At 49.4% G+C, this 22,810-nt stretch overlaps 1 protein-coding gene and 2 long non-coding RNA genes across 8 annotated transcripts in view; 1 reads left to right on the plus strand and 2 right to left on the minus strand.

Annotated features, from left to right (window-relative positions):
• LOC108508840 overlaps window positions 1-22,810 on the plus strand; it is a 216,015-nt gene that overhangs the window by 188,869 nt on the left and 4,336 nt on the right. The gene's annotated exons all lie outside the window — the stretch shown is intronic.
• The window catches only part of ANTXR2 (anthrax toxin receptor 2), an 82,308-nt gene continuing 60,363 nt past the window's right edge, over window positions 866-22,810 (minus strand). Inside the window, exon 17 of one of the 3 annotated variants that reach the window (XM_017837949.1) lies at window positions 866-2,687. In XM_017837949.1, coding sequence (XP_017693438.1) covers window positions 2,649-2,687 — 39 coding nt within the window. In that variant the 3' untranslated portion in view covers window positions 866-2,648. Of the gene's footprint in view, window positions 2,688-16,281; window positions 16,744-22,810 lie in introns of those variants that run through there. The other 2 variants (XM_017837952.1, XM_017837953.1) reach the window with 2 other exon arrangements.
• Window positions 11,943-14,682, minus strand: LOC108508843. Its single transcript, XR_001878534.1, has 3 exons — window positions 14,449-14,682; window positions 12,402-12,469; window positions 11,943-12,288 (listed from the first exon to the last, which is right to left on the minus strand). It is a non-coding gene; the product is annotated as an uncharacterized LOC108508843 (long non-coding RNA).

The raw sequence follows: 22,810 nt of genomic DNA on the forward strand, positions 1-22,810 counted from the left end.
GTGATACTATGTCAATTAAAAGGGAAAATCCATGTAGAGACCCGAAATCCCATTTTGCTTGGTATCAGCCATTCTGTGAAGAACTGCTCATTCCACAGTTTTGGATGAACATGAATAGACAGAGAGGACAAAAGATGATGAGTGGATTTCTATTTCTGTGGCTGTGTTGGTTAAAAATATTTTTTGAGAGGCAGCAGATACATGAGGGAAAAAACCCTCTTCATCTGCATGTTCTGTTACCAGTGCAGCTCAGAATGCGAGCGGACGCTCCAGCAGTACCTTGGAATGTGTCGTGTGTACGTGGAAAATGGAGGATAAGGAAGAGGGAGATGAGTGTCTTAACTTGGCATCTGCTGAGCTCTGCGCTTCTGCCTGTAGCACCTCAGCACCGTGGGGAGCAGTGCAAGACCTCACCTGTGTCCTGCCACACCTGCCTAGCGTTGGCTCTTGGTCTGGCCTTAGGCTGGACAGCGCACAGAGGTTTAATCAGGGGCTCCAACTAAGCCAAGGGCTTGGTGGTTGGGAGCTGTGGGCTCAAGCGTCCCCAGCCCAGGGCCAGTGGCACCCAAGCTGCAGTTCCACAAGGTATGGCAGTGCCAGGGCGTCCCTGCGGGCACTCAGTGGTTCTGGTTGCATGGCTGATGCCCCGTACGGCATAAACCGGTGTCCAACAGGGTCTCCGTGGCTGGGGGCAGTCGGGATCCCTGGGCGCGGCCGTGGTGGCTTTCCTGCCGTGCTGCTCAGGGCCAGGGGCTGGGGGCAGCCTCTGGAGTCTGGTACCGTGGGTGACTGTGTAGCTGGAAAATGAAGGTCTGAGCTGTGCAGACCCAGGAGGTTACGGGGGAGGAGAAGAAGGAAATAATGATTGAAACTCAGATAATAATTTTATTTATAGTCTAATGTGCAGACATGGTTGTTGCTGATGAGGCTACCAGTGACATAAATAAACTCAAGCAGAAGATGTAAGCGAGTGGATATACGTAAAGGCTTCTTTGGGCAGTGCCACGGATTTGGATATGGACCAAGAGAATTATTTCTGTCCCTTGCGATTCCAATGAAGAGCACAAAGGAGATAATTAGCCCAGGATGCTCCGCATTGCTCTTTCCATCTTGCGCACACTCATGCCCACCAAATGTGAAATGTTCGCCTTTTCCCCTCCAACATGATGGTTGTTGAACTTATTTTTAGTGTCATTTGATAAGCCTCCCTGCTCGCAGAGAGACATCCCACTGACCCAGCCACTGGTCATTGTCTATACCAGTTCCCATCAAAGCGGGCGCGCTTTGTCAGGTTTCGACTCGAATATCCATTCTGCCTCTGAAGTACAGTATCGAAAGTGACTGGATCATTTGAGCCTTTTTCTTCAGCTGCTCCCTCCTTCCTCCCCCACAGTGTTTCCGCTCACGCTAACATAATTTGGCATCGTCGACGTGACACGACACTGGTTTTTCTAAAAAATTATAATACATACATTGTCGATGTTTCGTGATGGCCGGCACTCCCATAAATTTAATTTCCAAATTGATGGAAGGAGGTCTTTCCCACTGCGGAATCGTACCCAATGCTTGGCACCGCCTTCACCGCCGAGGAACACACATACAGTAATAGGTCATTCAATGTCAAAAGGCATAAAAAAGATGAGCAAAATCTTCACAGGCTGCTGCTTGCTGTTGCCTTTAATTATATTAATTAAACTTTGAAATTCTCATGCAAAGAGAGTTGCTGGCTTGTGACGCTGAAAAGCCCTTGGAGATTTGCGGGGGGAAAAAACCCTGAGATACCAGCTTAGTGGCTACTGCTTTTTTTAATCTAAAAAAAATACACAAGCCTACGACTGCTAGGTATGTTTATAGATGATGATGTTTTATGCACTACTGAACTGTGAATGCAGGAAAGGGGAAAAAACCACCAGCCACAGTGTCAAGGTCTTGAAGCATCAGTCCCTCCAACTCAGCTCCAGATCTCTACTTACAGGCTGTCTTCCTGTGGAATAACGCTCTAGTAATTCCTTCCTGTCCCGGGTGCATAATGAGAAGAAAGGTGTCTTCAAAAACTAAAGGGCAAAGTCTTGCTCGCCACCGATACCTCGAGGCATCCTGTCTACATTTTGTCATGCGTGTGCACTTTTCAGTGTTAGAGTGACAAGATTTCCAGTCAGAAGGTTCCCGTAAGGCACGACGGAGGAGCTGGCGAGGGTTGGGGATCTGACATGGCTCTGAGGCACTCGGCTCTGCGCCTGCTTAGCCTGGTGGGAATTGTTATCCTGCGCCTGTGGCGAGTAGTCCCTGTGTAAATACCACGTGCCTCCGCCGCAGCTGAGGAACGCTGCGTCTCCGCTACAAGCACATTGCGTCCTGAGAATCTGTAATCCTTAAAAAAACAGCAAATAACAAAAATAGAAAAGCTTTCTCATCTTTGGTGTCTGCGCTGTCCTTTGGTGTTGCACGGAGCGAGGCACACGCGGCAGCACTGCCCGGCAGAGCACCAGCGTGTGGGCGGCATGCAGGAGCCGGAGCAGGGATGCAGGAACCTGCGGAGCTCGGGCTGGATGATGGTCCAAGGGATGCGAGGAAGGGCTCGGTTCTCTCGGCTGGGTAGGACAGTGGCAATGTGGCTGTCTCTCCTCTTGGTATCTGCTTCTCCTCCTCTACTGAGAGGGAACTCGGGTGAAGTTGATACAGCGGCCCTGGGGAAGAGAGAAGCTGTTACTGGCAGAGTAGCACACACAGTGAGGCTGCTGCATGCTAGGAGGAGGCTGTAATTGAAATTCAGATGTTTGAGAAAATAACAAGCCCATGAAAACCTTTTAAGAATTAATGGAAATTATCCAGAGTGAGGCACCACATTTGCCTTACAAATGCAGCTGTAGGCAAATGCGAGGACATGGGCGACACATTTTGACACTCCCATGTCTTCTGTGAGCATAATTCACAAATTCTGGGTAACTGCACTGAGCAAACCCAAACCCATCTGACCGTGGGAAGGGAAGAGCATGGGGGAGGCAAATCCTGCCCCCTGGATGCCCCCCGAGCCAGGTCCTCACACGGTGAGCATGGATAGATGTGACTGTTAGTTAGTGGAGCTGCTGATGATCTGAAACTGCATTTTATTAGCAGTAGCCCCAGCTCTGCATCTGTAAACTCTGTCCTTAAGGGCTGTAAATCTCTGTGCACAGAAGGAAAAGGGGTTTCTCATGCCATACCTGAGCAGATACCATTTGCCCATCAAGGGGCCCGGGTGAATCCTGACAGCTTTTGCTGTTGCTGAATGAAAGAAATTCACTAGCCTAAGTCATGAGCCCTTTTTATCCATTTGGAGCTTACTTAAATGCCCAAACTCCCAACGGATCATGGAGCATTCGAGTAGGATGTGCTCCCACACAGCAGCTCCCTGGCACAGCAGCGATCCCTTCCCTTTTGTCATGGGCATGTGTCAAGGTTGGTGCCCTGTGACGTTGCTGGGTTTGGAGCAGGCAGCAGTGCTTGTGCTCTGAATCCTTATTTCTGCTTAAAGATGTATGGCTGGGGGAAAATTGCTGCTTTCTTGTGAGACCTGGGAGATTATGGAGTTGCCAAAATTATGCTTTCTTCTGAAACCTGGGAGATTCTGGGCCGGGCTTCATATTCCTTTCATTTATTTAGTTTGATCAACAGTTTTACTGGGTAACAAGGAGGGTGACAGCACACAGGTATCTGCCATGGCTCCAGCAGGTCTCCACTGGCACAAATGGAACATCAAGGGGTTTCCTGATGCTTTCCTAATGGTTGTGTTTCTGTTTAAGGAATATAATAAAACTGGTGGATGAACGGAGACAGGAATTGTAAGAACTTCTGGCTGCCGCCATCTGTGTTGTAAATGCAGAAGAGGAGCAGAGAGAAAAATCAGGGAATCCTTTAGGTTGGGAAAGTCCTCCAGGGTCACCTAGTTCAGCCATTCCCCCAGCACTGCCAAGGCCACCACTAAACCATGTCCCCAAGAGCCACATCCACATGACTTTTAAAACCCTCCAGGGATGGGGACTCCACCATGGGGGTCTGACCCCCTTTCCATGAATACACTGTTCTAGTATCCAACCTGAACCTCCCCTGGCACAGCATGAGGCCATTTCCTCTTGTCCTGTCGCTTGTTCCCTGGGAGCCCGACTCCCCCCTGGCCACAACCTCGTGTCAGGGAGTTGTTGATCAACCAGGAGCACAAAGAGGTTCCTTTAAAGGCAAAGGATAATAGGCCTGGCATCTTTATGTGCCTTTCCATGGGTTTCTTCTGATGATTATTGGGTTGGGTTTTTTTAAATAAGCATATCAAATGAATTCTGTGATAGAAGCAAAGTATTTCTGGAGCTCAAAGTCCTGAAATGCTGTGAATTCAAGCGCTTGTCATGACAGAGCTGATGTCAAAGAGCCACTGACAGCAAGGTGTTCACAGCCAAGGTAATGCCACAACAGCAAAACAAGACTGCAAAACATCAGCAGGAAGCAGGGAATGGGGAATTGCAGTAGTTCTCAGTGATGTAATTAATATTGCAATTTACTCAGCCATGCAATATTTCTGCTGTTGTCTGTAGCTTTCTCACTGCTCTTTAAAGACAGTTACCAGTGCATGAATTTAGATGAAGTTTGGGCTGGCTTGGAGGGTTTTTCCTGCCAGAACGAGTTCCAGGCAGAGGGAGAGAGAGGAGAGCCTTAAATGAACAATACCTGTTCTGGTTCCCTACTAATTCCCCATGTCTCTGCCCTCAGCCTCCTTACTCCAGGACTCATGGGGAAGGGAGGAGAGAAAGAAGGAATGTGGTCAGGCAGACCCCTAATTGTGTAAGAGGCAGGGAAAACACCCTGAGCTGGGGAACCTCAAAGCCCTAAGAAATAACAGATCCCCAAACACTATGAGTGTCAGTAACAGGTAATAACAAATACTCAGTCAGTTTAAGTGGGAATTTCAACCATGTGCATTCTAGATGGACAAACTGAGGCCAGCAGGAGAGAAAAGACTGGTGTTCGCTTGTTAGGGATTTATCACTCCAGATCAACATGAACTGCAGGTTTTATTAGAAACACGGGCTGGGTGTGATGTGACCAGCATCACTGTCTTCTGCAAGCTGGTGTGGAGAAAAAACTGCATACTCATGTAAGTCCTTCCTCTAAAGGCATCCAAAACCACCCATGCAGCAATATCTGTGTCATTATTGAGACCAGCTTTTAGAAACAGAATATTAATTTTTTCTTCTGATTAATCTGATCTTTAGAGACAGAACTATTTATGAAGTGGAAGCACTATTTACCAAACAATAGTTTAATAAGTCTGGTTTTGGCCTTTACAGTTAAAACCTGTGTGTTCATGTAACCAATTCCACCGGTGCATTCCCATGCTAGTGGGACTGCCATGATCCCCCAGTGTGGTGGTTACTGTTACACTCGTGTCCCTGTGCTCAATTAAACCATCAATCCAACCAATTTGAGTTCAGACGTACCATGCCTTGTAAATCACTGGATCATAAACCTTAACAATACCAACATGTAGTCAGTATGAAATTGCACTAAATTAGTGGTTTAGGACTCAAGTAATTAAAAAATGAGTTATGCAGGCATTCTGTGATCTTTGTAGGGAATATGAGAGCTGTCTCCATGCACCAGATCTAGTAGGAAAAAATCCACCCTTAAACGCTCACAGATGCACCACAGGTGCTGCAGGGTCAGAATGTGGCGGGTGTTTAACGAAGTAAAAGATGAAAGAGATCTATGGCTGGCAAGGGGGTTTTACCTAAGAAGGAATTCTTTCATATTACATCAGAGCCATTTGTTAAAACTGTTGAGTTTTTTTTCTGAATCTAAGCTATGGGATGAGCAAGGCAGAGTCCTCGTAGGGCACAGAATCTCAGGGAGTGGGTGCTCACACCCCACCCCAGGTTAGAGCCTCAGCTGGCAATGCCCAAAATGAAAGGCACCAAGAGGCGGCTGCAGGAGCAGCTGTGTGTCACTCTCTGATCCTATACAGCTCTGTGGAGCAGTGCTGGAAGCACATGGGGCAGGAGGGATCCCTTTGGGATGGTGTCTGCTCTGAGCCTGGAGCTCAGAGGCAGGTGTGACGAGCGCCTTGGGGTGTCTGTGTGTGTGTGAGCAGCCCTGTGTCACTGTCCCACGATCCCAGTGGGCATGGGGACACGGCACAGGCTCCTCTGGAGCCCAGCCTGCCTCCTGCCCAGCCAGGCTGCCCTGCACGCCCCTTTAGTATTCCTCAGGAATTCAGCAAGGGCAGGCAAAGCAGGCTGCATCTGGGATGGGATGTGACCATAGCCAGCATCCAGGCTGAGCTGCTCCACCTGGTCTCAGGTACTTGTCCTTGTGTGTGGATTCCTGTAACGTGCTGCGTAGTACTGTCCATGAAAAAAGGTTCCCTTGGGCACTGCTGAGGTGTTCAGCATCCGGCTCAGGACTAAGAACAACTGCTTTTCCCAGAGGAGCAGTGGTGTTCTGTCAGAACAGTTGTTGTTACCCCCTGTAATATCTGATGGCCTAAAAGCTTGGCTCCTTCTGACCTTGGAGAACTGAGATCCCTCACTGCCCATTGCTGAGACTTGTGTGCTTCTCTCTCTGCCGAGTGTCCCATGGAGAGCATGTGCCCTTTTGGGATTTGGCATTGATCTGGCACATGTGAGCTCTGTGATCAGTGCCCACAGAGCTGTGAGGAAGGAGAGGACTTTGGAATAATGTCCCTTCTGAGACAGGTGTTCAGCAGTGTTGCTTCTGTGGGCCCTCACCCTCAACAGGTTCCTCCCTGTAGGCCTTGCAGTAAGGACACCTGTGTGCACCTCTTCCTCTCTACTAATGCAAGGGAACAGGCTGTTCCATCCTTTCCAGACCTCTTCAGAATCCTTACCTCCCAGCACAGAGCTCACTGGGATAACAAATGTGCTCTGGACCTGCACACTTGTGTGCACTGTTGACAATAAAAGGGAATTCTGAAGGAGTAAGTCCAGGAGGGATTCCAGCTGGGCACTGGTGCCAGTGCCTGGCAGCACCAGCCTCAGAGTCCTGTTTCCTTACCGGATAAGTCCTGGCACTTGCCTTGGGCGGTGAGAGTGGAACCAGACAGCCTGTGCGGGGCCGGGGGCCACGACCCTGTTGCCCAACAGGGCCCTCAGTGACCTCCCCACACCGTAGGTGGCAGAAGCAGCATTACCTGAAGCCGCTGTCACCTTGCCCATCTCCTGGGCATTAAAATTCCTCTGGCATTAAATCCAAGTGCTCCTTCCCTGGCTCGTCTGCTCAGGATGTATTTCACTGTTACAACGCTCCCTGACCTCTGAATACCCTCTGACAGGCTGGAGTGTACAGCTGAAGGGAACTATATATATATTTTTAAAACTAGCTATTCCTGTGTTTACTTTGGAGAGGGGCTGCTAACCCACCCTGTCCTGTGCAGCTCTGAGCAGCCATCAGGGATTTAAGCTGGCATCTCCCTCCCACTTCCTCTTTGTCCCCCAGGATTCAGTAATATCTCGTCCCAGAGACCTGGGGAGCTCAGAGTATTGTGAGCATTTGGAACTGCCTTTTCACCCTGCTGACACAGCCCAGATGTGCTGCCACCAGCACATTTACTGGATACCAGGCAAATCCATTGGCAGTTGTCCCCTGTTCCCGCCCGCAGCAGAAGCCCTCGCTTGGTGTTCACCCCCTGCCCAGTGCTGCCATCCCGCAGCCGTGCAGGTGGCACCTGGAGAGCTCCCACTGGGTAGCCCTGAGCCATGCTGCAGGAGTAGGGATTTAGTGCCTGGACAGCTGCCTCACAGCACTGCATGCTGCTGGAAGGGCTGTTTGTCCCACAATAAATCAGCAATGATCCCTTAGAGGAGTGATCCTGAACTGGTGTTACTGCTGCAGATACCAGCATCATTCCTGGGGCTTGCCAGAGGAGGCTTTTCCCCAGAATTCCCGAATTGCTGGCTGAAACACCCCTGACAAAGCTGAGGTGAGCTCTGAGCCCCAAGAACATGGCAGGGTGGGCTAAAAGGCCTCCTAAAATAACCACATCATAAAAAGGAACAAAATACAGGTGAGGGGTGCTACTTGGGCCCTAATAAGGATTTTTTTTCCCCTTTAACAATTTTTACCAGCAACTGAAGTGGAAAGGCATATTATTTGTGTATTTTCCTCATATTTGTGTGATGTAGCCTCCTTAGTGTGTGCATGTGAACCTCACGATCTTTCCCAGCAATCGGACAGTCCTGTAGGTCATCTTCCAAAGGTCACAGAGCCTGGGGTCCAGGAACTGTGGTTTCACAAGGAACATCAAAAAAATGGCTGCTGTGAGGACAAGGTGCCAGCACAGTTACAGGTACCTCACAATCACTTTCCACCCCTTGGGCCTGCTTTAGCTGCAGGCAGTAAAGGGCAGGAAAAGGAGGACAGGACTAAGTTGTTTTAAAAGATAGTTCTTGTCTTTCTGCACCTGATAAACACTGTATTTTGGAGCATGGGCTGAGAAACCAATCCTGCCAGAGACGGGTTCCAAAGAGGTAGCTGAAAGATGTTTCTTTCAGTGCCTGTGATTTAGGTGTGTGTTTGGAGCAAACACTGAGGGGTGCAGGGCAGGCATGTGTGTGAGAAATACTGCTGTTGGCAGCTGGGGTATCGAACCCAATGCATGGATGGAGCTGCTGCCGGGGGAGTCAGGGGTATTGGCTGGCAGCTGTGAGGAAATGCCCTTAGAGCAAGCTTTCCACACACTAACAGCACTTACTTTGGAACTGGGCATGTGGACATGTCAGCACAGTTGCTCCAGCACACCACACCTCGAGAGTGCATGTTACCAGTGCTGTAGCCCTGTGGGACCTGGGTGCAGGGCTTCTGTGGCACCCCGGGAGATCCACCTGCTCTCCTCCTGTGTCCTGGGGCCCAGCACCCGGTGGTGGACCAGGCGGTGACGGCACAGGCTGCAGGCAACCAGGGAAGGGACAGAATGAGCGCTGGGCTTGGTGTGGGCATTTGCCGTCCTGCCCTGATGGGTTTGGGGAGTGCAGAGGGAGGGATTTCTTTCCTTTGCCAAGTTTTCTGTGACTGCTTTATTCAGCAGTTCTCCAAATAAACTCCTGCCTTGACCCAGAGTGGTTGTGACAGGCTGCCTCTCCTGCGAGCCGGCCTTCCAGGGCTGGGAGGAGAGAGCATCGAGCTGCTGAGCCGGCCAGTGGGCCTTGGGGGAGGATAAAACTGGCTGCGTTGGTAGCATCTGCTTCAAAAGGAGGTTGTGGCAGATATTTTATTCAGCAGAGCTGGAGGTCTCCTGTCTCTAGAGGGCAGGAGTTTGTTGTTTTCCTCATGCAAGGCAAGCATTGCTTATGCAAAAGGAAAGGATGTGGAAATGGCCTGGAGAGTCCCTGTTTCTCTAGCAGAGATCCTTTGGAGCGGGGGCCCTGCACACTCTCCCTGACCCTTGGCAGTGAGCCTCCCTCATTCCCAGCACATTCCCAGCCTCCCTGGAAGTACCCCCAGCCTGGCAAGGTCTGACCCCTCTTTCCTGAAGGACACGTTCTCATTTCCCTTTGCAGCCTGCCAATGGAGGGCTCTTCTCCTGGAGCTCTCATTACTCCTTGGAAGGCAGACTGAGCCCGTTCAACTGCCAGAGGGAAGGTGCTCTGTGTCCTGGCACCGTCCCAGTGCACACCTTGCCCAGCGTGAGCACTCACCCGCTGGCTCACGTGGCACCAAAACCAGGACACATCTCCTGCCATCCCAGAGTGACACACAGAGCTGTCCCTGGGACAGCTCCCTCCTCCTGTGGGAAACCAGAGGGGTGGGATTGTGACCCTCATTTCCAGGTGAAGCTCCAAGAGCCCTTCCCTCATTCCTGCACCATATATGCATCGCTGCAGCAGAGGGAGTAGGACAGGAGAGAAGTTTTCTCTGAGATATGTCTCAGAGAAGACTCTTTGACCTCTTCCAAAACTTTCTGAGATGAATCCTGCCATGAATGGGGATCTCATTTATGTTATGGGGAACTCCAGCCAGACTGACAGCAGGCCTGATCTCTAGTGCCAAGAAGTGTCCTTGTGTCAGCATCCTAAATGACACCTTGGGTCCTCTATGTCTTTTTTAGGGAGAAAAAAAATACATAATCTGCTACTATAGATGCATCACACTTCAAGGCTTGTAGAGTCAGAAAAAGAGCCCAATTTTAAGCCCATTAAAACCAGAAACCATCCAAACCTGGTGCTTTGGTGCTTTTTTCATCTAAAAAGGCAAAAAAAATCAGAAATACACAGTTACTAGGGATAGCAACCTCTAAAGCACAAGTCAAACATCCTATTGTTCATTCCTCCCTTCTGTGCACCTACCATGAGAATAATGGAATTTATCCCTCTCTCAAATCAGGGGTAGCAACATATAAACCAGAACTGACAAGAGGAACCGTTCTCCTCAGACTTCTATCATGACCCCAACTCAAGCCTCTCCTAAAATCCCCCTCCTTTAGGAATACTTCCCAGTGTCCTTTTCCTGATGTACCTCTCTAAGCTCAGCCTTTCTGCAGAGACATCATCCTCTTCAGATGGCTCAGAGATTTAACACCCAGGTGCTCTACAGCATTAAGTCTGTAAGTCATCCAGGGTCACGTTCTGAGCCCGTAACAGAGGAATGACACGGCCAAATCCTGGCCTGTGGATCATACGGCATCTGACTGGCTTATGGCAATGGCTTGTAAGAAGAGAGGGCACCCCCGTTCTGTGGCATTCAGGACGCTATGGAAATTATTTTAAAATAATTGTCACGCAATTATTAATGACAAAAAATCCACTTTGTAAGTTCTGTGGAAAAATGTGAATCTCTGTGAAGCAGGGTTTTAAGTTTTAACGGGTCTCTTAGGAGAAAGACTAGCAAGGCTGCAGCATGGTGGGAGGGTGCAGCTCTCTGGGGTTGTGCCCACTTGGCTGGAGCTGGAGCTGGAGCTGGCTCTGGCTCTGCAGACGGTAGGAGAGCCCAGCAGGACCCCTGCTTTGCACACACACTGCATGTGGCAGCCCTCTAGATGCCACTGTGACCCAGCTGTGTCCGGTGGCCAGGGTAATTCAGCACTGGTGAAATGGAGCGTGTGCCCAGGAAGGACGTGGGTGCCAGGGTGTTCCCCACCCCTCAGCCATGTCGGCTCCCCTGGCACCACAAGAGTAAACTCTCCTTCCTGCACACAGACCCCTCAGCACATTGTTAGACTGTGGGTGGAATGCCAAGGGATTAGTAATCCAAACTTTCCAGATATTTGGACATCCTGCCCCCCAGTAGTAGTCCCTGATTTCCTACTACCGGGGTATTTGCTACAATTCCCCTGCTGGTACCACGGTCACCAACAGTTACCAGCTCTGTTAATTTTTAGGCTCTGCTTCTGCTCTCATGTGCCTTGCGGAAAATCGGGAGTAATTCCTTTCCGGTCAGCTGTGTAAGGCTCACAGTACTGAGATCTGTACGGTGACAGTGTGGTGTCCATCAGGGGCTCCTTCTGGGCCCCCCAGCAGCTGGCCCCTCACACACCGTGCTGGCAGCCTCCAGGTGTGTGCACTGGGGTGCCCTCCATTCCTGCCTTGGGCTCACTGGAAGTCACTGTTACCGGTGTGCCTATGGGAATGCTCCTGTTCTCTGGCAGGCGGGAGAGGTGTCCCATGGGGACACAGTCACACTGCGTTTACTCCCTTCCCTGTGCATTTTTCCTAAGTGTCCATTGCCAGCTACTACTAAAAAGGTGTGTTTGTTGGGATGTTAGTGTGCTCTGAGTGCTGAGGATGGACAGGATGTTTATGGGGTTTGCTCCATCGCTTCTAGACACTGTCCAGATCCTTTGACTGCCAACCCCTCTGTGCTGCCCGTGTTTCTCTTTAGGACCTCTCCTGTAAAACCCTGGAGTGGGTACATGCTCCTCGGTTTGTCCTTGTTTTCAGTTCCCACCTTTCCCCTTCTCCCTTCTTTCCTTTGCTCAGTATAATTTATATAACGAGTGGGGGGTTTGGAGAGGCTTTGTTACACACATGCCCAGAGATTGTGCCATTAAGTGCATTTTCTAAGTTAATAAATAAATCTGCTCATTTGTTGTAGGATTCTGTTGTTGATTTGGGAATAGTGAGCTCCTGTAAATCTCAGCTTTCACCTTGCCAACCCTCGTATCCCTGTAAGTGCACTGCAGTTCCTCGGAACCTGTTGGGGGTTGGTGTTGGCATCCCTTTGCTAGATCACATTTATGCATTAGTGCCATCTGTGCCTGCTGCACCTTCTGTGAGCCAGCCCGGCCAAGTGACTGGCAGCTATCTGGGACTGCACACAAAAGGAGAGGGAACAGAAAAAGGGGAAAGGAGGCAGAGTCAGTAAGGATGGCACCTGGAGCTGCCTGTGTGCTGCTGGCACTGGTGGCACAGGGGAGCACCGACCTGCACTGGGGTCCCTCCCTGCTGCTGCTACTGAGGAGACCTGCCGAGTCCTTTCTGGAGCTTTCTCTCTAAATAAGAGAGAAATAAATACCTGTTGTGGCATTCAAATCAGCACTCCCCATCCTTGTGTTCTGGAGGAGAGACAAACTGCCAGGACTCGAGAGAAGCATTGGCTGCAGTCTGGGAACAGTTTGGGGTCAGGGCTGGGCTTTGCGCTGCCCGTGTTTCCACTGGGGCCGGGCGGGGCCCGAGCAGTGCCGTGGGCTGTCAGAGAGCACTGACGGTCTGTGAGCACTGGAGGCAGGAGGGATGCAGGGTGGCCGTGCTGGGTTACCCATTTGCCTTCTATTTGGGTAAAACCTGCTGGAAAACCTTGGGGGTGAAACAGCCTCTCAGGGATTCTCCCCATCACTAAAGGGAGAGGGGTGCGTTTGCAGCCATTCCTGCGCCAAGAACCGAACTGCTCTGAGGTCCCAGTGGGGTCTGAGGATGTAAGAGATTGTGAACTAAAAGCTCACTTTACTGTATTTGTGGTTTAAGACCAGTTCCCTTGAACCCAAGAAAAAGGTTTGTGCATACTCTCAGCTGACAGTTTGGATCGATGTGTCCTACGCAGGCAGGTACAAAATACAAGAGCAGACAGAAATACAAATGGAAGAGTTCTTACACTGAACAGAACTGTCTGCTAAGAATTTAGAAGTGAACTATCTGGCTTAAAAATTAATTAAATCGGTGCAGTGTCAGTCTGTCAAGAAAAATAATGTGCCTTACCCAGCCTAACCTACATCAGGGAAGGAGCACAGGAGCTCCTGGCAGAGGGGCTGAGCAGTGCCCTGAGCTGAGCACCCTTGGTGCTCAAACACATCCCTCTCAAAGGAGGGCTCACCTGTATTTGTGTGCCTGGACACTGCCCAGACTGAGCAAACTCTCCTACTCGCAAATAGGTTTATAAATATTTATATATAATAAGTGGGGGGGGGGTTTGTTTCATTCTGAATGACCACTTTCACACTGTAGAGTCTTTTCCACTAAGAATATGATACTTGGAATTCAAGATTTGCTTTTTCTTTCTTTCCATATGTTCTGTGTTAAACATATGCTATACTTTATATTTAAAAACTAGCAGCAGACTGAAAAAAAAATTGCCCACACCACAAAAATATGTTTGCTTCATTATCCAAAGCTTCTGGGTTTCTGTAGATTTTTACCAGGCGGGGAGCAGCACACTTGAGGGCAATCTCAGAATGGGGAATAAATGAGAGGAGCTATGGAGAGAGGGAACATCTGGTTCTTGTTTAGGGCATGGATAAAGCTGGCCAGGGCTGCACATGGCCTGGTAGAGGTGATAATGGAAGTTGTGAGCTTTGGAATTAAGGAAGCCCGTGCACTTAATTTAGGAATTGGTCTTGAATACTTGGGTAATACTTGAAGTGGCCCCTTCTGCAAAGCTGCACTGATGCAAGTGGAAAAGGAGCAGCATGTGGCGTGTTTAGGTCCCTCCCCTCCCAGCTGGGTTTACATGGGGTTTGCTCCTCACTGTGAAAGCATGGAAGGCTTGGCTGGGGTGGGCACACACTTGGGCACAGCACTGCCAGGGGTGCATTGCCCTGCCAGGGGGGCACTGCCCAGCAGGGGCTCGCCATGGCAGGACAGGGATCCATCCTGCAGTGCTGAAACCTGAAGGAACATGCTTCCCACTGTTTCATATCCGCCTGGGCTGGGGGACAGCGCTACCAGGAGCAGTGTGCTCGAGGGCATTCCCAGAGCCTGGAGCAGGGCCGGGGCTGCTCCCAGAATCCCTGGCTGCACTGGGCCAGAGCTGTCCTTCCCCAAAGGAGCTTTACCCCCTCACCTGGTGAGCTGAGCTCTGCTAGAGAGCCCTGGCCCAGCTGGCCAGGTGTGTGGGCACAGCAGACCCCACATACTGCCACTGGGAGCCTCACTCCAGGCTGGCTCCTGCCTCCTGCCTGAGGAGACACTTGGCAAGGTGAGCAGGAGGAGGGGACAAGAGATCTAAGGGATTTGAAAGAGATCAGAATTATCCCACCTAGTGTGTTCCGAGCTCGAGGCAGGAGGTACAGATTAGTTTGACTGGTCAGAGGAAAGGAACAGCCCCCACACAGACCCCTGTGTGAGAGCACGGAAATGGCACGGAATGGTTACATGGAGGTGAGGTGTGAGAATGCCGTGCTAAATGGTGACTTTGGGAAAGGCGGCGGGGTTTGTCACTGCTATATAAAACCGAATTTCGGGGCGGTTGCCATGGCAACGCCATGTTTGTTGTACACAGAACTGAGCCGTGCGCTGCTGCCCGGGGACCTGCTCCCCCGGGTTTGGGGCTTTTCCATGACTGCTGGATTCACTGTCTGGGATGGGGGAGGCGATGCCCCGGCATCCTCGCGCTAGGTGTGGATGTTTTAAACTTTATGAAATCTCGGGTAATTCAGACCTTGTCTCTGGAATTACCTGGTAAATGACCACAGCAACATTCAGGAGTAAAAAGCAATGAGGTGTGCACAATTATCTTCCAAAGCTGCAGCCACACGGACTGAACCTGAATTTAATTATAACGTGGGTAGAACGGTGCCTTTCCTAAATCCTCTCACTGATGGGGATGTCAGCTCCTTGGAGTTGAAACCATAACGGAACTAAAGCCTGCACTGGTGAATTAGAAACTTCTAAACAAAAATTCTCTGGCAAAAATGAATCATAGGTGCAATTATTGTAATTAGTTGCGTATTTCAAATTATATTTTCAAACAGGTGTAGTTAAATGAGTAAAAATAGCTTTGTGAACTGTCCTCAAATGGCTGCATGCATTTAACTGCAGTTAGTGAAGAGCTGATTGAAGCTAAATGATTTCTAAAATTTTTAAATGACCCAGGCATGTTGTAAGGGGCCTTGTACCAGCTGTAATAGAATTTAATCCAGCTGGTCTGTCCTTTGCCTGTGCAAAGCCTTGCTGACATAAATGGCCCTTTTAAGCCCCACTTTGCTTGTGTAAAACACCTTTGCACGAACCAAGGGAAGTTTCAGAGTCTGTGAAGTACATCTGGCAAACAAGTACACAAATTCAAGCCCTTTTTTCCTGAGGCTCAGTTCACACAGGGAGGTGCACAGAATCCTGCCAGTATCATGTAACACTCCATTAGAACGTGTGATATGTAAAGATACTGGGAAATACAGTGAGGAGATACACTTGCAGAATCTAGCCAAACAATCAGAAAAAAAATTAAAAATCCAAGAAACCAAAACCCAGCAGGAGCAGCTGGAATGTGATCAGTCTCTGCACTGATTCCAGTCTGAGCAAAGTCTTTCTAAAGTAAAGGCTGCTCCTGCAGTGCTCCAGCCCCACTACCACAGCATTATAAATTAATACCAGAGATGCCAAAAGGCCCCTTAAGTAGAAAATGTCAACATGTAAACGTTGAGCAGGAGATTCACAGAAGCACAAAGAGTCCCCAGGTCCCCCTGAAACGCTTCCCAACCCCTGAAGCCTTTGGAAAGCCTCAGCCCACCAGCCCTGCCATAGCAGCTTTCCCAGTGGAAGTGCATTCCCCTGCGGACCAGGGAAGCTGGCAGGGATGGCCACTCCCCTGCCACGGGTGCCATGGAACAGCGGGTGAAAGGCAAGCTTCCACCCTGCAGAGGAGCCATGAGCTCAGCCAGGGTGTCCCCACAAAGAGCCAGCTTGCACTTCTGCAGAGCTGTGGCCTGTGGACAGGCTGGCTGAGGCAAAAGGAATGGGTAACATGGAAAGAAGAGCAAACAAAAATCCCTCCACTGCTAAAAGGAGGGATTTACACTTCGCTGATGGCAGCACACGGTATTTTAGGAGAGCTTAGTACAACCCTCCAATTTGTTTGGGGCAAAGCCTGTAATCTGTGTAAGGTTTGCTGTGGGTGGAACACGAGCAGGATGGAGCAGCAGTGCTTCTCCATGCAGTGTTCAGAGGTCTGTGGATGTGGCACTTGGGAACATGGGTGGCCCTGGCAGTGCCGGGGGAGCGGCTGGCTCAACGGTCTTAGAGGTTTTCCAACCTGACTGCATCAAAAACTCACTTCTGCAATGTGTCATCTCCTGGTGTCTTCAACTGAAGTAAGGACTGTAGGAGCCCGGTGTGGAATGACACCAGGACACACTCAAGGAAAGTATTTCTGTGAACAGCTGAGGTTCCTGTGCCACAGCACTGTCCTCCCTGTGTCACCTGTCCTCCCCTGTGGTACCTCTTTGGGAGGACATTCTCACCACGGCTTCGCTACTACAAGTACAGAGCAGAATAAAGTGTTTCTGCTCTTTATCTTTTTCTTTCTCCTTCCCCCAGACAAGTGATTTGGCTGTACCTAATTAAAACAAAGAAAAAAGTGGCATAAACTTAATTAAGATTTTAATTCAGTTAGAGCCTATAGGAATAAATCACTGCAGACTTGGTAGTGACAATCAGAAAATACAGTACCTGGCTCCTCCTCTGTCATAGGGATGGTAACAAATGATGGGGAATCCTGAGGAGGAGACAGGGATGCAAGAGCTTAAAGGTGCAGGTGCATCTCTAACCCAGGGAACCCTGTGTTTGTACCTACACAGTCTGGATCAAAGTGCAGCCAAACTGGCTTTTCCAAATACAGTTTCTGACTGGTGCCCATGAGAACCAGAAGAACTGCTGGATTTTTTGGTGGGATTCTGGGACATGGACCCGTTCTTTGGAAACGTAGGCAAGAAATTGGGAAAAATGTGAAACGTTGGATTTTCCTAAGCAAAATAATGTCTTTTCTTAGCATTTAGTACTGATGGTGAGCACAAGAATGAAATGCAGACTCCTCTCAGCTGATGGCCTGACCATGGCAGGCAGGGTGAAAATGGATGGAAATGAGGCCCAGGCAACCTCTCCTCCTAAATCCATGCAGAAATCCTGGGTTTATTGTGTTCACAGAATAAACCTAATTAAGATCCCCTGAAGTAGACAAAGTTCCTTTAAGTAGCACCTCAGCTTGTACAAATTAATTACATGCATTTTTAAACTAAAAAACTGCAGTAATTTTAGTAGTTCTATGATATTACAGTGTTTAGAAAAAAGGGGGAAGGGGGGAGAAGGTACCTTCACTCCTTGGCTAGTAAGTTCTCTGCAACAAGTATTATTCAGACTTCTAGCATAAGTTTTCAATTCCAAGTGAGGAATTCCTTCAACTTCCTTCAGAGGAATCACCACAGCATTAAAAAGAAGGACTGCTTTATGTTAAGGGCTACTTCTTGCTTATTCAGGGTGCTTAATAAATTGAGCAAGACTAACTACAGTACTGCTGTCATTAAAAACAACTGTATTACCTGAGCATTAAACAAAATGCAGTAGGAGATAAAAGTTCTGATTTTCACAATACTGTGAATTTCAAGGATTATAAGGGAGGGGAATACAAATATGTGTGTGGTGTGTATAGTGTGTATCTATGTATATATATATATTCCTAAACACAGGCCAAATGATTCTCACACTCCCCCATCTGGCTCAATATCTGGTCCCCACCAAAGGGCAAAGTTAAAGTACTTAGGTCAGGGAACTAAAGCGCAGGTTTGGACTTGGGAGAATGCCATGAAAGGCAGGCAATGGGCAGCCTGGGAAGGCAGTGCACAGGACTGCTGGCACAGGACATTGGCAGTTTAAATGCAATAGCTGTTCAGCTCTTGAATGCTTTAAGCACATCCCCCGGTGCTGGCAGGATCTCCCGTGTCTCTGACTCTGCCCTGGAGTGACCCTGTGGCTGACAGGGACAGGGATGGGGACAGGGACCTGCTGGGACCCATCTCCGAGCACTCTGCATGTTCAGGGCCCTTGTCCTCTCCCTAAAGGCAAGTGTGGGTTTGTGTCTGCACCGAAATGGACACACACTCAGCCTTAACTATCCAGCTTTTTCCTCTCTGAACCAATTCAGTCATTCAGCGAGCGCGTCACTTGGCAGTTCCGGTGGTCCTGCTGTCCCTTAGGTGGGCTGTGTGCCTTTGGCCCCAGAGCCCCTCCCAGGTGCTCCCTGTCCCCAGCAAGGTTACATACCAGTGCTTGCCCACTTGTCGCTCTTGGCAACAGGCAAACAGACTGTGTTCAGCCTTCTCAGCTTCTAAAACTGTGCCTTAGGTGAGGCAGAGAGTGGCTCTGCCATCCTGCCCACACCTGGAGACGTGGCAGTAAGAGCTGTGCTAACGCTGTGCCTGTGCGGGACGGCCCAAGCACTTACTGAGAGGTGTGATGGTTTGAATAAGTCCTGACAAGGCTGAGAACAATGGAAATGGGTTGTAGGATGCTGAACAGGCACAGGACAAATGTAACTCGGTTTTCCTGACTGGGAATTGGGCTCTTCACTTGGCTGTCCTCAGCTCAGGTTTTAAAGTGCAGGTTGAAAACTCTTGGCAGAGGGAAACAGAAACAAAGCCAGTGATGGCCCCTCACCTGTGCAGGATAAATGGGAAAGGCTAAAGCTGTGTCCCCACTCCTCAGCCTCAGCCCACAGGTCACACACTATTACACACATGTGGTCCCTGCCTGTGGGAATCGTGTCACACCAAGCAGTGGCCAGAGAGTCCAGCCCCACCTGGATCATGGCATTGACAACACTCCCAGATCAGACATTTTCATACAGAAAATGCTGTCTCTGTAACAGTGACAGTGTTATGTTAAACTGCATTTTCCTTTGGAATCGGCCTTGGTGCAGTTACAGTCACACAGCCACACTGTCAGCTGAATCGCGGATCCCACTTGGCTGGGTGTTCCCCTCTTTGCCTTGCAGAAAGAAGCCACAGCGGAAAGGGAAGGAAATAACACATCTGTGCTGTGGCCTGTCTCCTCTCATTCCGAGCTGGATGAGGGTCCCACACCTATGCTCTGTGCTGTCCCCTCCATCCCTATCACTCCCCTGGGCAGGAGAAGCAGCCCAAGCACAGGCTGTGCCCGGGCAGACCGTGGCAGACTCTTGAACACCTTCCCCCCTCACAGGGCACTTCCCAGAGGTGCCATTCCGGCGCCTTGCTGGGCCGGGACAGGCCCCAGGCAGCTCCCAAGGCCGTGTGGCCATTGTAGCTAACTGTGCAATTGCATTTTCAACATAATTAGGTGCCTAATTGTGCGCCTGGGCCTGGCTGCTGTATTTGCACGTGTACCTAATGATGATTTATCGAGGAGCTCTCTGGCCACAACGCCTCGCTCTCCAGCCTGGCAGAGGCGTCCATAGAGTGAGAAGTGAGCCTGAGTGCTGGCTTTTCCCTAGCTTTTATTTTAAACCCAACTCCTTTTTATATTGGAGTTTTTAAACCATTGAAGCTGCCTGAGCAATGCAAGAACTCCAACCAGCAGTGTCACAGGGAGACAAGTGCAGTGCTGCACTAACAGCTGGGAAAAAGGAGAAATTCCAGGGGAAAGGCCGGGCCCAGGTTAATAAATGGAATTGCCGTGCCAGGCTTCCTAACAGTGCTGATGTTAGACTTCTCCGGTGGTGTGATGTGAGGCAGTAAGAACCTGTACCAGCCATCACCAAGGTCAAAAGGGATCCTCTTTCAAGACAGATAAATTCTCGGTGTCCTCTCTCAGGATTATCCAGCTCCTTTTAGCTCAGAACTGGCTGAATTCCGACACTGGAGTTCTCAGGGCCAGCTCAGCTGCGTGGCCACGCAGTCGGACACTTAATAGACACAGCACTGTGAAAATGTCTGTTATTTCCCTTCAGTGAAACACTTTTTAACTACAGCATCCAATCACTCTTTACGGCGTATGATGTCAAAAACACTTACTGCACAAGCGGAGATCTGTGTTTCTTTTGCCACAGACAATAAATCTTTAGTGTCTCCTCTTGCCACGCATCACTCCACTTGCTCTCAGGAGGCACCATACGTCTCTCTTTCCCTCTGCCTCTTCTAGCAAGGTCACTTTCCAGTGATGAAACAACTTTTCCAGAAGGTATAGTGTTCAATAATTAATACCTACAGATAATAGCTTCCCAGAGCAGTGCTTTAAAGCTCTAATGCTCATCACAGACTTACAGCAGGAAGAACCCTTAAAATAGACCTGTGTAGCACGTCTGAAAATATCAGCCTCAGGAACTGTGGGTGCATATGGCTGAACTTACACAGGTACTGACAGACCTGAGCCCTGGTGCCTAAGGAAGCCCAGCCCTTCCTTCCCTCACCAGCCAGTGCCACTGCATCGCAAGTGTGAGCAGGTCAGGTCACCCTCACACGTGTGTGGTGTCATCTCCTGTTCCTTCCGCCCCTGCACAGGTGGGTTCTGCAGGAACAGGGTCCCCGGCATGAGGGTGCTCGGGAAGGTGCCCGACTGCAGGCTCTGAGGGCACTCAGGCCGAGAGCCACAGGTGGGGGACAGGCCCTGGTTCAGGAGTGGCAGTGACCCAGAGCATGGTCCCTCCTACCAGCCATTCCATTACCACCAAAGTGGCCTTTCAGGCCACCTCCAGTGACAGCAGCATTTGACAGAAGCACGGACAATACTGTACCTGAGCATGCACTGGAAACACCAGGTTATCAGTAATTTCAGTGTTTCTCCTGGCTCATGGATGGTGCCACCATCTTGTCTCCAAGGAGGCCTGGAGGCATGTGGCTTAGCCCTAAGGCAGTAGGTGAAGCAGTCACTAATAAAACTACTATTATTCAGAGCCATCTCAGGAACAATGCCCTCTATGCCATGAGTTTCTAACTTAAGAAGTGCATGCCATATATAAATACAGGTGGGTTTGTGTGGGTCATTCTGGGCTGCTGTTAAGATCTGACATAGCTTGAGTTTTGTCTGTGTGTGGAAGTGAAATCTCTGCGCCTGAAGCTCCAGGACAAATGAGAATGTACTCATGGGAGCAAAACTGTTTTATGTTGCATTTCTTTTGCACCAAATGCCCTTGTCTCTGATATTACAGTCTAACTCTCCAGTTTTCATGCCATAAAAATGGAATATGAACCCCTGGATCGATGGCTCTCTGTTCCCAGCTGGTGTTCAGGACTCACCAGGGGCATCTCTCTCCTTTGTTTCATTATTGGGGTTCACAGTGTCTCTGTCCATGTGCCTCAGTCCCCCCGTCCCTCAGGAGAGCCCCACTGCTCTGCCAAGAGGACATGCTGCATTTAGGGATGTTTGGCTGTGGCCCAGTGGGAAGGCATGTCCTCCCTGCTGCTGGAGGGATACAGGACGCTGATTTTCTCCTGACGTCTTTGAGCCGAAGCCTAATATTACTTTTCTTTCCCTAAGCAGAGAATTTATGGGTTTATAAATCAGGAAGGACTGACATCAAACACACCCTGAGCGTGCCTCAAAGCATTCACAGAATGCCATCTGGGCATGTGGCTCACTTGGAAGGAAAGGGCTTTAATTACAATCAGCATAGGAAATATAAATTTATGGAAAGAGGAAGAGTTCCTTCAGTTTACCTTCTTTTGGACTGTTGAAATATATTAAAAGTCAATTTCAGGAAGACCTTAACACTTGTGACCCAAACCACTCACAACCTTTAAAAATCCCAACACAGGATTTCCCTTGCAGTGTGCACCACAGCTGTAATATTTGTCCAGCACTGCAAAATGGGCTTTCCTTTGGTAAAACAGGTTATACTTGGCAGGAATTTAACATCACCTGGTATAAAGTGCTGTTCCAAGCTCCATGGCTCTGTGCTGGTTATGGATTTGGCTCTGACCGGGAGCAGTGTGGAGCAGATACACTTGGGCCTGCTCCCCCCAGGGTCAGGTCTGCAGAGACCAGCCCAGAACTTTATGGGGAAAGTTGGATGGGAAGGCATATCATGAATCTGGAGGGAAAAAGGGAGGATAAACCACATTTCAGCTTGGTAGGTTTTGCAGCTTTTAAATGCCTGTACACCAAAAAGCAGCTGCCAGGAGCAAAAAGGAAAAATGTGTGGCTTTTCCTTTCTTTCAAGGAAAAATGTGAGGCTGTTGTACTCTGCTCACCAAAATATAAGGGATGCAGATCCCCAAGAGCAGGCCCTTGGGCTCTGCTCAAAATGTTCAGCCCTAAATAATCAACTTTCTTCTGGATCATACTCGCTTCCTAAAGGTACCTGTCCATCATTTTACAGCTATTCCAGATTTTAGCAGGTTTTATGTTCAACTGTAATGTAAAATAAAATATCATCCATCTCCTTGGGCACAGAAAGATACAAAACGTGCTATGAGCTCCCGTGTGCTTTGCACCTGCACTTGACCTCTGCTCAGACAGTCATAGTTTGCATCCAGCAAGGAAACTCATATTTCACACCAGTAAAGAATTTCTTGTTTCAGGGGAAAAATGTGATAATGAGCTCCAAGAAAATCTAATCCTTTTTCACTGGATCAAACTGATTTAAGTTGCAGGGTTTGGCTTGCTGGACTAAGCAATAAAACCAGAACAAGACCGTGGGAGAGAAGTGCAGACAG

Source organism: Lepidothrix coronata, unplaced genomic scaffold, assembly GCF_001604755.1.
Source record: "Lepidothrix coronata isolate B3197 unplaced genomic scaffold, Lepidothrix_coronata-1.0 Scaffold318, whole genome shotgun sequence".
In the NCBI taxonomy this organism is placed as follows: domain Eukaryota; kingdom Metazoa; phylum Chordata; class Aves; order Passeriformes; family Pipridae; genus Lepidothrix; species Lepidothrix coronata.